This window comes from Chelonia mydas, chromosome 7 (assembly GCF_015237465.2).
Source record: "Chelonia mydas isolate rCheMyd1 chromosome 7, rCheMyd1.pri.v2, whole genome shotgun sequence".
Classification (NCBI taxonomy): Eukaryota; Metazoa; Chordata; order Testudines; family Cheloniidae; genus Chelonia; species Chelonia mydas.
The window spans coordinates 83995775-84010261 of record NC_057853.1 but is presented as its reverse complement, the minus strand read 5'-3'; the positions used below and the strand labels follow the sequence as shown (position 1 = coordinate 84010261).

The following is a 14487-nucleotide window of genomic DNA, read 5'->3' as shown; positions in this document are numbered from 1 at the left end:
TGTGGACACTGCAGCATGGGTGGTAGTCATCCAAGTTTAGACCCTGGGAGTTGGGCAGGCTTGAAGTTGGATGACTAGCTGGAGTCTTTGCAAGTGCTGCAGTGCAGTGAGCTAGCATGAATCGATCTACTCATGCTGGGAATCACACCTCTTGACAGCAGTGTAGCCATACCCTGATAGGCCACTGGAACTGGTCAAGTCCAAAAGTCTTTGATAGTGACCATGTATTTTATTGCAGCTCTGGAGGTTTAAGTGTCTTCCTGTGCATAGGGCTGAATGCTGTAGTGGGTGCAGTATACTTCTACCCAACTAGGGATAATTTTTCAGAGAATTGAAGGGTGGGGGAGAGAGACAAGCACAACTCTTCATTAATAGGAGCAAAATGCATTTAATTTGAATCTGCACATTGCTCCCTGGAGACCAGAGACCAGCAGCCCTAGAGGCATTCATTCAGCAAAATCTTTGGCAAGGAGAATGGACCAAATCACAGCTGCATAATTTTCTTTCACCTAGAGCAGGGCTTAAGTGTTCAGGGAGCTAGCCTACCGAGTGTTTGTACAGGGAGGGGAGAAGCTGGCTTGGTGATGTGTGTGGTTATGGTCCCTCCTTCCCACCACCCCTCTTAAGCTTTATCTCTTTTGGCTAATCTGCTGCTAACCATTCACTTTTGCTCTCAGGCCTCACCTCATAATTTAGCTCAAATTACAATATGAATATAGCCTAATCTGTAATTTAATAAAAGCACTCAGAATTAACATATCTAACCATAACTGCTCAGTCACCTGGCTTTTTACGTTGTATCACTTTTCCCTCTCTCTTGTATTGTGTCTGTGTAAAGCAAATGCATATTGGGGGAGGAAATTTTTCCTGCCTGTAAAAAGAGTTCAGAGTAACAGCCGTGTTAGTCTGTATTCGTAAAAAGAAAAGGAGTACTTGTGGCACCTTAGAGACTAACCAGTTTATTTGAGCATGAGCTTTCGTGAGCTACAGCTCACTTCATCGGATGCATTTTCCACGATATGCTATGCATCCGATGAAGTGAGCTGTAGCTCACGAAAGCTCATGCTCAAATAAACTGGTTAGTCTCTAAGGTGCCACAAGTACTCCTTTTTTTTTTTTTGTAAAAAGAGTGTGTCTGTGATTGTACGGAGACGGAACCTGAAAGGCACCAAGACATGCACTTTGTTAGCAGACCATTCATAGAAACATGATATTTCTTTGAAAAACAATTTTCGTTTTTCTAATATGTTCTGTTTGAGAGATTTTTTTGAATTAAACTCAAATTAATCTTCATGCCAAATTGCCAGCTCTCAAAGAGAAAAGTGTATGATACTATTTAACTCTGATAGTGTGCCCATATGGTAGAAGATATCTGTCTACCCTATGACAAGGGCAAATCTTGCTCTGCCACCTGTGGGCAAGGAGAACCATTAACACAGCAGGATCAGTGGAATCCTAGTGTGATGGGACAGATTTGAGTAGTCAGCACAAGAGGGACAGCATCAGCGGACATTCTTTCCAAAGATGTAGGGATTGTGATATTTCAGATTAATTGTTTTTATCTTAAAATATTATTGAATTTTTGCAGAAGCATTTGAATTTCAATTACTTGTAGATTTAGTGCTGCAATCAAGTGTTTTCACTGATAAGGCTAAATTGTGAGGAGTCTGGTGGCACCTTTAAAGACTAACCGATTTATTTAAGCATAAGCTTTCACGGGTTAAAAAGCCCACTTCTTCAGATGCATGGAGACAAGGCTAAATTGCAACACTTCTGAGAAACTGTTAGTCTTTTTAGGGGAAAGAATTAAACAGAATATTGCTGTAGTATGGAATACACTTGAGTAGCGGTTTCTACCTCCTGTCGGGAAAATTACCCTGTGTAGTTGAATATAAACAAAAGCTTGCAAGCTGTCAATGATGGCATACCCTTAAATTATCATCGACCCAAGGAGGCAATAAGTAATTACAAAGGCTTTTATAGACTCTAATTTTACTTTGGAATTAAGTAACTCCTATCCAGATTCATATTTCCATGTTCTCTATTCTCCAGATACAGTTCTATATTGATCAATGCTATAGACGTAAGACACCCTCTAATTAGTTACTCTCATGTGATAGGAAAGTTACTTTTGGTATTAAACATTATAGTTACTTGTTGTTGTTCTAAGCATTCTTTTCAAGTATTGTATTGGGATGCTTTACAGGGAAATAATAATAAAATAAATTGGATGGTGAAATACCTGAAGTCTAACATTTTGCTTTAGAAATATTGAGCAAATTTCTTGACCAAATCTTGAAGCAACAGTACTTACTGCTATGTAGGAGAAAATTCAACCTCTTAGCGTGCCGCACCCAGTTATATCTGAAATACCCCCCTAAGCCTCACATGGAGAGGTCTCTATGCAGCCTCTCATTTTATATTGGCAAGCAGTCATGCCTTTGCTGTGGTGGGGGGCATCAATCTCAGATAATCTCACCACTTTTTTTTAAATCAAACTTTATTTTGAAAAGGGTTTGGGTGTATGACTACTGTTGACTACTTATGTTCCTTCCTACCCCATATTTTGCCCTTCTCAGTTCTGTCCTATCCTTGTAATATAGTTGTTTGCATTTTTGAAGCATTTTTATTTTTGTATTGGATTTTATAATGTTGTATAGTGCTTGACTGGGGGCTTCAGAGGGTGGAAAGTGGGGAAATAAAGTAAGGAATTACGCAGCATCTGAAAGACGTCAGCACCACAAAGAAACTGTCTCTTTAAGATCACATGTCCCAGGACCCAGATTAAATAGGATTAATATAATGAAGTGGTAGATTGAATAACTTTAAATACAACAGGTAATGTTTTCAAAAGCCCCTAATGACTTAGGAGTCTAAGTCCCATTTTCAAAAGTAACTTAAGCACTTAGGAGCCTAAGTCTCATTTAAAGTCACTTTTGAAAATGAGATTCCTAAATTGTCTAAGCACTTCTGATTACAGTGATCCATATAAACGAATGAGTAGGTAGGCAACATGGTGTAGTGGATAGTGCATTGGTCTGGGATCAGGAGACCTGAGTTGTGTTCCTGGCTCTGCCGCTGGCCGGCTGTGTGTCTGTCTGCCTTGTGAAAGTAGCAAATCTTGCTTAGCCATCTGTGGGCAAGGAGGCCCATCAACACAACAGGATCAGTGGAATCCTATGGGAATGGGTCAGATAAGGTTAGAAAATTGACTTAAAACATCAGAAAGTCTCTAATAGTGGCACTGGCAGATATTTCTATCCTGCACTGTGCTTTTCTATCCATACTGTAATTAACCTCATACTGTTGTGTGTTCACAAGTTTTCTTCACTTGCCTCCTTACTTCCTTTCTCCTCTTCTATCCTCCAGAACCAAACCCCTAAACCCTTTTATTCTACAATTAAGATTACTATTATGTTTGATGCTCACATTGCGTATGGACATGTAAGAAGACAAGGCGCTTCCTCTGAAACGCTTATGGGCCAAGTATCAAAGACCGATGCTTTTATATACACAAATGACCATAACATGCTTCTAGCCCGAGGAGCTGGTTGTGTTTTGCTCAATAATCTTAGCGATCATTATCAATACAGAGCCCTGAAATAAGCCAAACTTTGATGCCCTCTGAGCTGAATCAGTTAGCCATGTAGTTATAAGGTCTCCAGTTGATGTGGCCTTTGTGTATCTTGACCTGTGAATTCTCATGCTTGTACAATATACTTGGAAGATGTATCCTTTCATTGAAATGTATGAATCTTTAGATTCAGGTATTATTTCCGTTTGGTTTTGTTTAAAAAAAAATCTTTAAGGCTAAGAAAATGCTTGGTTGCTTATATTAAATTGTATATGCATGGCACACAAACAACCCTGTGGAAACCCTTATTATGAGGATTATTTTGCATCCATGTATGGGTCAAGTGTGTGCTCCCTCTTTCCTCTCCCACCCTATCCACCAACAGTCTGTGGCATAATTACTTCCTGCCAAAACTAGAAATATTTGCTATTACTTTTTTGTATTACAAACTTTGTTATTCATTTTCACTGGGTTTGTTTGGCAAATATTCCTGAATGTTACTGATTGCTGTATGTGCTCCTTACTTCCTGTTCCTAGGTGTTGAGCGATTCTTTGTTCTTGATGTCATTAATTGATTTTGCTGTGTTGCAATGTTGCATAATATGTAATATTTGTGGGTTTTTTATTTTAATTTTGGTTTTGGTTTTTGTTGTAACCAACATTCCCTGATTTTCTTCCCTCTTTCTAACCCTCTCCCCTCTCATCAGGATTTCTGGCAGGTACTGACTTGTCAGCATGTGCTTTAAACAGTTTGCGCTTCAAAACCAGTAATATGCACCTTTTTTTGTAAAAAGGGACAGTGTATACTTCTGCCTTCCCCCACTCCCTTAAAGTATTTTTTAATTTGTGTCCTTTTTATTTAGCACATAAATAATAGATATTTTTATCTTTAAATATTAAAATTTAAATCATGCCAATGAGAATACAGTCCCTCGAGTAACTTTTTAATAAGTGTCGTTATTCATGGAAACCGATCATCTGGAAGAACCAGAAGATATTAGTGCCTGTTCTCTTACTTTTTTGGTACCTCCTCTTGCAGGCTAGGATTTACTTACATTGTTTGTTAGAATTCAGTGCAATAGTACATTGATGGAAAATGAAATTTCCTTTCCAAGCCATGGAATAATTTTCATTCTGTGATAATGGACAGGCATTTCTCAAACCAAAAGTAAATTGCAAAATGTTTTTAAGGGAAATTGCAGGCATTTGAATGTGCATGGATCTTGAAAAGACTGTTTTATATACTTCCATGCATTTTTAACTTTATGTAGCTACAACATTAGCGAGAAATAACTCATAAATAAGACCACACTTTATAAAATGACTTATGGGAAAAGGAAATGACAGACAACAGAGAGCTGTTCTACTTTGCATTCGTGAAGAGAGACCCATACCCAGAATAGAAATGAGCAGGTAGAACAAGAGAGTAATGCCATGCTTGGTATTCAGGTGGCAGCCAGCTACAGATTTCAAGGAGAGCCCTTCTGAGGTGAATAGGGAAGAACACTCTATTGAAGAGTGTTCTGTTGCTGAGTTACTATTTGTGCCTTATTAAAAAGCATTCCTTGTGCCCTATATCATTCTGATCTCAGTGCTGTGGTACAAAAGGACAGGGCCGGCTCTACAGTTTTTGCTGCCCCAAGCAGTGAAAAAAACTGCTGCCGCCGCAGATGGCAAAAGGGAGAAGCTGCCTCTGAATTGCTGCCGTGGCCAGCGGGACAGAGGAGCTGCTGCTGAATTGCCGCTGCTGCGGAAACATTGCCGCCCCTTTCCAACTCCCGCCCCAAGCACCTGCTTGGAACGCTGGTGCCTGGAGCCAGCCCTGCAGAAGGAGTTAGAGCAGCCTAACAACAAAAAATGTCTCTGATTAAATGCAATTATCTGTGTTAAGGTTCTAACACTTGCGTTTCCTAGTGTTTGAGTGGAGAGTTCTGTTCATAGGGTCCCCAGAAAACAAAGTAGTCTCTGAGTAGACTAACTTACACTAGTCTGATAGTGGGCTACATAAATTGCTATGTGTAGGGACAATGTGGTGACTTGCTTGAATAAATTAAGACTATGCTTTATGAAATAGGCAGAACTGAATATATATACGATTACTTATCAGAAGGATGAAAGTCCAGGTGACTTTAATTTCTAGATGTAAGTTCTTTTGTTCTGTTATTCATGCCATCTAAACAAGCTGAGTTATCAAGCCCCTGTATCAGGTGTTAAGAAGGGAAATTTGGTCAACCCCTTAACAGTGCTATTGAGCTTTGTACTGGTATAACTTGGATTTCAGTTATAACATGTTAAGCTGGAGACTTCTTACCCTCAAATGAGTTTAACTCTTCATTTATAGGTGGAGCCGATAGTGCCCCCTGTAGTTAAGGTTGCTTGACATTTTCCATTATTTTCAGGGGGCTTATAACTTTGCTGACCTATCCATTCCAGTGGGCTGCCTCAGGTTTCTCCTTTTTTTTTCTTTCTTTTTTTTTTTTTTTCAGTGTTTCTGCTAAAACCATTGAGCTGTTTCTGAGAACAAGATTGGGGGAAATATGTTTAATGTTAAAAAAAACTTCTTCCAGCTGTTTCATTAACAAGCTCTCGCACCTCCATGCTTTGGAGGAAAGGCCTGAAATCTGGCAGTTGCCCTGGATAGGTCTTTTGTCATCTCTTTGAAAATTTGCTAAAACTTGGCCAAGTAAGAAGCTTTGAAAATTCTCAGTTTGCTCATGCTCAGTAGAGATTTGTTAATGTTTGGCTACTAAACTCTCCAAAGATGCCATCTGCACTGAGCATGCTCCATCCCAGAGCTGCTTAGGTTGAGCAGGACTCTATGTTGCTCCTCCTGCTTGCTGAGAGCTGCTGTGGTGCAGGCACAGGAACTGAGAACAGGGAGAGGCTCACCTGTGTTCTCCTTGCCTGGCCCAAAGCTGCATTGAGGAGGAGGAAGCAGCTTGGTTTGAATATAGAGGACAGAGGAGAAGAGGGAGAACTGGAGCAGGATGGTGGAGTGGGCGGCAGGAGGCAGACGGGGAGAGGACTGTGCACAGCAGGAGCTAGTGTGTGTGCACAGATGTTTGGTTTTATTAAGTGCAGAAGGGAAGCGATCCGGATGTGGAAGGGTGTGGTTTTGCTGGAAAGCGGGGGAGGAGGGTTGCGTGCTGGGAGCCAGGCGATGATTTTGGATTTGGATAGAAGTAAGGGTGCAATAGATAGGAGGAGGGGCACAGACCCCCACCCTCCAGACATAAACACCACTACAAATTCAGGATCCTGGTCTTTCAGGTGGGAATGGAAGGGGGCAGAGTTCTGAGCATGTAATAATGCACAAACCAGATCCAGGCTGCCTGCTCCCTGGAACCGAATTGGTCACTGGGGAATCGCCAACACAACCAGAGTTTGGGGCAGGGGCTGCAACAAATCTGCCTAGCCCTGCCTGTCGCTATCTGGGGCTCAAGCGCGTACCCTCCCCCCCCACCCCCCTGAATTGTATCCTGCAGGGGACTGCAGAGACATACCTTGGTCCCTCCAACAGGTGGGCAGCTCCATGGAGTAGGCGTTGGGCACATGATTATGTGCTCTGGGCCCTACTCATGGCTGCCCTGGCCCAGCACGTGGAGCCACTGAACGAGGTTAGGCTGCTGAGCTTCCTCTGCAGTTGTGAGGATGGCAGATCCTGCAATGCATAGTTGCTGGAGCAATACAGTCAATCCTCTCTTCTAGCGTGGGGACCTCTGGGATAAGTGGAATGAGCCTGGAACTGATGGTAGCTCAAGGAGATGATGGCTCCTAAAAGGTGAAGCTCCTGTACCTCTGTACAATGGGTGGAGCTTCATCTGTGCCCCTGGAGGTGGGGGTGCCCACTATGTACCACTGAGCGCTTCCATACCAGTTGCAGAGGGGTCCTGGCCACTGCCCCAGAAACACTGGCCACAAAATCTCTCTGAATGAGAATTTCAGGAACATCTGACAATCCCAGGGAAACACTCTCATGCTCTGTTTCCAATTACATGCTGGGCCCCATGGAGACCTTCTCCTCAAATCACCAACCCCTGTTTTGAGGTTTTAGAGTGCACTCTTTCCTCCAGAGTCTGCAGTTGAATCCAGGAGTCTTGAATTGCTACATTTCTCTGCTGACAGCAAATAGCCATGAAATCCACTGGTAAAGGAAATTACATTTAAAAAACTGTTAAAAGAATGTTAAGGTGGCAAAGTCAAGCATGCAAAAGCTAGCAAGTACCAGAATTAAGGTTTCATATGCAATTCAGCCCCCTTGTGTGTATGCATTATGATAGTCTTTAATGATAGGATCACACACTGGTTTTTTTCCCTGTCACATTCTGTGAATTGGTAGTTTTTCCATATTTCTTCATTCATTGTGTGGCTCCAGGCCTTATTTATTGTTCACTTCCTGCTCTCAATAAAGAATTATTATTTTCCTCTCTGGCTTTCCTATCGTGGTCATCGCTGTAGCAAGTAAATGCACCACTACACATTACACTGCAAACGTTAATGAATTTATCTTCACAAAACCCCTATGAGGTAAAGTGGTGGTGGTATCATCCCCATTTTACATCTGGGGAATCTAAGGCATGGACACATTAAGGTCAATATTGTCAAATGTGTCAATTTTAGATGCTAACTTGAGATATCTACACGCTGGTTTTTCAGAGCACTTTGCGTTTTATAGCATGTATATTCAGAGCACAGCTCCAATTGATGTCAGTTGCAGCTGTGAGTGCTCAGCATGTCTGCAGATGTGGCCTCAGGTGTCTCACACTGGGAATCCAGAATATAAAGAACATGCAAGTGACCACCGCCTCTGAAAAGTGTGGTTGAAGTGACTTGTCCAGCATCACAAAGGAGCTCTGTGGCAAAGGCGTGGATAGAATCCAATTCTCCAGGGCAGCATTAAACTTCCTTAACCATGAAACTATCCTTTCTCTTCCGGCAGTTCCCTCTCATTCAATACTCATCTCCCAACTAAAAATAAGCAGGGAACGTAAAGACAACAGTTTCAGTCACTACTCAACTCTGATTAAAGCTACATTTATGTCACTGAGGTCATGGAAGTCATGGAATCCGTGACTTCCAGAGAACCTCCATGACATTCTCTGCTTAGCCCCAGTGGCTGCTGGACTCAGGAGCTGGCAGGCAGCAGGGCCCTGGCAGGGTTCCAGCAATAGGTGACAGGCGACGGGGCCCCCTGCAAGGTTCCAGCGACAGGTGACAGACTCCTAAGGGGGCCCTCCTCAGGGTTCCAGCGATGGGCGACAGCCTCAGGGAGGGGGACACATCGGGCGAGTGGCTGGGGGTGTCCCATTTTCTCTTTGGAAAATATGGTCACCCTGCAGCTCCCAGATGCCGTGGGCGAAGGGGGATCCCAATAGCTCCCAGCCACCATTGTGGCGGGGGAAACCATGGAGCTGCAGCAGCAAAAGTCACAGACAGGTCACAGCTTCCTTGAATTTTTGTTTATTGTCCGTGACTTTTACTAAAAATAACCACAACAAAATCTTAGCCTTAACCAGGATTCATTCCCTGAGCAGTGCCCATTCCTGTGCATTTAATGAGGCTGGAAAAAATAGTATGTGATCTCGTAATTAAAGACTTCATCAAATGCAACTGCACAAGGGGGACAAGATGGGTGAGGTAATAGCTTTTGTTGGACCAACTTGTCTCTGTCACCAACAGAAGTTGGTCCAATAAAAGATACTCCCTCACCCGCCTAGTCTCTCTCATATCCTGGGACTGGCGTTGCTACAACTACACTGCAATGCACCAGGGGATCAAACTAAGGTTGCATAGTCAACCTTAGTACTTTCATTTCCTAATTTTTGAGTGTTTGATTTTGCAACCTTAACTTACTTTTTGGATGTGATTTATCCATAGACCAGTTCTGAGATACTGCTTAGCACATTTTACATTAGGCAGCATCTTTACACCTTTCTTTACATCTTTCGAAATTAGCATGAGGAGGAGACCAGAAAGGTCAGTGGGTTTATTCCAAGCAGGGAGTTCAGGAATTGGAACTTTTGTTCTTGGCAGTAGAAAAGCTCTTCACCTCAAAGTTCTAGGCTCACATTCTGATAAAGTCTATCATTTTTTATAATTAAATAATTATTAATAAGGGCTTGTGAAGACAGGTCTATAATTGAAAAAACTAGAACCTCTCGCCACTGACCAATGTTTTTTTGATCAGTCCTGAGAAATCTTGAAAGCCCAACAGTACCTGCAGCACTGAGTTGTTGGTCCTTTTAGATGGGTGAAAAGTAATATCCCTTCACAGATGAAAGATTGTATTTGTTACGTTCTTTGTGTGATGTTTTTGCAGTACCCTGTGGTACATTGAAAATGTTGGAACCTATAGCCTAAAAATAGCTTAATGGTGGAAAATTAAATTAAACTTTATTCTTAAGGAACTATTGCTAAATTGCAATGATGGCGCAATGTTGCTCTAAACCAAAGAGTAAATAACTTTGTTTGAAAAGGAAGTGTGTATTTGATATACTAATATAAGCCTTGTTAAAATGGCATAAGTTTGCATCAATTTTGAGTCCTGGGGAGCTCCACCAGTGGGAAATCGAAGTATAGACTGTCCCTTTTCAGAGGCATTTCCTTCTTGCTTTTCTAGCAGGGGTTTCTCCCTTGCATGTCCAGTTCCTGCTGCCTGTGAACGTCTTGGAAAGTTTGTGTTTTTTCTCTTGACTGCATAGAATGCTGGCCTTGCATTTCAGGTGCGGTTTGTTTAACAGTGACGGATATTTACTGTGTGGCTGAGAGGAGTATCTGTAAATTTCTTTTTCCAGTCTCAGGAGACCACCAATAGTAATGGTAGCTGCTTAATTCTTGATTCTCCTGAAAATGTCTAAATTCCCATTTAGAGGAAGAAAGCCCAGGGAAAGGTTTTATGTCTCATCTTCAGATATATCCTAAAGATAAAAGATTTACATTAAAATTCTTTCCATTAGTATGTGCTACTCAGAGATAATAAGCCAAAGTGCTTTCCTGACTAAAATAAAGAACACGCGAGTGGGTATTTTCCTAACTTTTCTAAGCTACTTTTTAATATTTTGATACCTCTGAATTTGACATTCAGAACCCGTTTTTGTTTATATGAAGATACAACAGGAGCGTTCTAGAACCTGCGGATAGTGTTACTATAATAAACTTTCTCACTATATGCAGAGGCTTAAAACTCAACTACAAAATTCACTATTCAATGAAATGCTTCATAAGACCTAAGCTTGAGCAATTTTTTTTATTTTCAGACTTAAAAAAAACTAGACCACCCTTATGTAACATTGATTGTGAAATATATTGCTTTTTAAAAAGTCAATAAAAAGGAAAAAACAATTAATGGGAGATATAATTTTGTCTGTCCTTGCTTCAGGGTACACTGCAGGACCGATCTGCTTAGTTTTGCCTCTAGATTCTTCAAGCTGAAGGACTTTTTTTTTTTTTTTAAATTTAATGGCTGTTTTAACTGGATAGTCAGGTGCCAAGGTGATGGGTGCCGCTTATAAATCTCTAAATGGCTTTGATGCTTTAGAATTTGAATAGCATTTTATCTGACTATGTAATATCAGTCTTTTGGTATTTTGAAAACAGAAATAAAATGTCCTTGGTATTAATATTTGAAAACATGGCCACTGGGTATTTAACCCATAACTTTCATGGGAATTTCATAACTGTCCTTCTTTATATACATGTATATCTTTGTACATGCTCCAAGAGAGGTACTGTTACAGAATATCTGCTCAAATTCACTTTTAGAAGAACTGCCTTAAAAGTTTACACAGATCTAGGACTGCACTGGTTGTGAAGGAGTTTTTCTGGTTGAAGTAAGCAATGTGCATTTACCCAGGCTCTGTCTAGACTATGAAAATAGGAGACACATTTACACATTCTGAATGCTGCTGAGCACTATTGAGTTGACCAAGATCAGTTAATATTTTTAAAGGAGTCTATCCTGATCTAAGCTAGATGCTATGTGGAAATGAAAAATGTGCTAATTAAAATGTGTTGACTAACATGATTCTAAAACATTGCCTATTTTCGTGGTCTAGCTGTGCTCATAGCAGGATCTCTATCTGTTTGTTTTATTTAAATGGACGCTGCCAGTCAGGAGGGGCCCAGGAAAGTAAAATACCATGCAGCACCCCAGAACTAATTGTGTTCAGTATACAGGTATATTGCTATGTAACTTTGTGAATGTCCTTGGTATTGATTGGATGTGATTTCAGAGAACCTTAAACAGTGACTTTAAAAACACAAGCAATTTGTCTAAAAATGAAATGAAAGAGAAAATCATCCCCATGGGACTTCTGCAAGGGACTTTGCTTTCCATTAGAAAGAAGTTTGTTTGACAAATGTCCCTTTGATTCCCATAAATATCTGTGAAAAATTGCTTTCTTTTTTGTAGTACTAGTTTAAAACTAGAACACAGAAAATCATAAATGAAAATGCTGAAGGTCTAACTACAAAATCCAGGAAATTCAGAGCAAAGGCTGGTATGCTGTAACTTATCCTGATGGACACCAAAATTGATACAGATTTAGAATATCTTTACAATATTTAGTCCTCTGAGACAGATGAGAGATACTGTTTCAGTCTTGATCCTGAATACGCTGATTGTTGTAAAGCTTCAAACCAAAACATTTCTAAGTCTTTTTTTTTCCAGTGTGAATATTCATGGCTGTCTGTGAAAGAAAAGTTTATAACGTTTTAGTGTGTGTGTTGAATAGTCCATAGAACTACAGGTGGTCAGTTGGGAATGAAAGGGAATTTGCTTTACAGCAAGCTGAAATTTACAGTATCTTAAGCATTCATTTTTCATAGATGGATACACAATTTCTGTAATGTTAAAGAATTAAAAAGGGAACAAAAACTTAATCTCAACAGCTATTGTAAATCAAAAATGGATAAGGTTGAGCTATAGTCTGTCATTAATTTACAAACAAAAAAATCTAATTTCTGGGTGAAATTACTAATTTCATTACATGCACTATGCTTTGTTGTTTTGGAAGGGGAAAACTGTGAAGTGATTGCTTGAGATGCACAACTTTTTGATGCTTTGATGCACATGAGCCCGAAGTGGGTATTGAAACATAAGCATTAATTGCATGGATAAACTTGCTGAATGTATGTTTCCATCCCCCAGGATGAAATACATACTGTCATTTTAAATGACTTGCCAAAGTACTTTTTTTCCAAAAGCAGCACATTAAATGTTGTTCGTTAAGTAGTTTTTGAAATGCAAAATGAAATGGTGCTACAGGGGTTTATTTAGATTAGCTTTTTAAATGCAACAGAGGTGAATAGTGAAATTCACAGAACTCTCTGACTTTGCGGAGAAGACAGAAGTAAATCTGTCAAAAGATACAGCTTTATATATTCATTTATCTCAATATTAGATGACGTGTGTACTTTGATCGTTTAACTGTAAATCATGCCTGGCAACAGCCAGAGCACTAGGTTCTCTTATTGCCCCTCCACTGGCATTCTAACAGGGTGGCAGTGCAGATGCTTATACTGGGCAGTCAGCCAGAAGATTCCAGTCCTGTGACTTCACCACCACGTTCCTTTTTGTATAACACTCTGGACTTCTCTCCTGAATGAGCCCTGAAGGATATGATTTTTTGCTCCCAACTTAAAAAAACAAAAACCTCCAGAGGGTATAGAAAGTGAGGTGGGGGAAAGGTACCAAGTTGGGTTTTACAGGAAACCTAAATTTAGATTTGGTTTAGCTGACATGAATTTGTCTGCAACTGCAAGCTGTCCCATTATTTGGCAATCTTTGCTCAAGAGAGGGCCAGACCTCTCCAGGGCCTAGCTGTGTGGCAAGTCAACATCAAGATGCACTGGCAGAATATGAGAGGAAGCTTGCATAATATTTCTCAATGCTTTGCTTGGTTACAGCCTCTGTATATGTCACTTGAGAACTAAAAATCAAAAATTCCTTTAAGGGGAAAAAGGAAAAAAATCAATATCCCTGCCCCCTTCCACTTTCATTAGCTGAGATCAGAGTAAGAAAAATCAAACATTTTTCTTGACCTTATATTTGTCAGGCTTTTGACAGAGTTTATAAAGGTGGGGAAACAATTTCCATATTTTTCTGTGTTTGCCTTAGGGGAAAAGAGTACCAAAATGACTGCTCAAAACTCCTGGCTAAATGATGGAATTGCTTTTCTGGTATTTATTGCAACACACACAACACTCTGGAAAGCAAGAACATACATCAGTGTTGTTAGTTGCCTTAAGATAACTCTTTTTTTTTCTTCCATTAGATTAAATTGTCATTCTTGGATCTGCTTGTTGCTAGAAGGCCTAAATTTTATGGAATAGACTGAGCTTCCTTCTTTAAATGTAGATAAACCTTTCACCTGCATGGTCAATGTTTAGCAAAGTTTGTAAGATCAATTGACGGTATGAATCTGTTTGATAAAAATTACTGAGTTTGTTACATAGAATATCAGGGTTGGAAGGGACCAGGAGGTCATCTAGTCTAACCCCCTGCTCAAAGCAGGACCAATCCCCAATTTTTGCCCCAGATCCCTAAATGGGCCCCCTCAAGGATTGAACTCTCAACTCTGGGTTTAGAAGGCCAATGCTCAAACCACTGAACTATCCCTCCAGCCCATCTTCACTGACTATACACATACTTGTTTGTAATGAAATAAATTATGTATTTGATTTGTAAATGTATCTGTTTATGTATGCTTATTTGTGTGCTTGTGTCTAATGTGATTCATTGCTTGATAAAAATTATTATAAATATTTTTACAGTGCATTGCTCACTTGTGAATTCCCAACTGTGAATGTTCTTTAGGCAATGTTGTATGATCTTAACTGGTTGCTCAGTTTTTTTGCTGTATTTTACATAGGGTTGACTTTTTTTTAATTTGTTTGAAAATTCTTGGTTAATC

The 14487-nt window shown here is 40.2% G+C and overlaps 1 protein-coding gene across 16 annotated transcripts in view; it reads left to right on the top strand.

Moving 5' to 3' along the window:
• MICU1 (mitochondrial calcium uptake 1) overlaps positions 1 to 14487 on the top strand; it is a 213971-nt gene that overhangs the window by 83471 nt on the left and 116013 nt on the right. For 9 of the 16 annotated variants that reach the window (XM_043552131.1, XM_043552124.1, XM_043552121.1 and 6 more), the window contains one exon: positions 4282 to 4293. The exons of the other annotated variants lie outside the window; for them this stretch is intronic. In XM_043552131.1, the coding sequence (XP_043408066.1) occupies positions 4282 to 4293 (12 nt within the window). The remainder of the gene's footprint in view (positions 1 to 4281; positions 4294 to 14487) is intronic. 16 annotated transcript variants of the gene reach the window in all.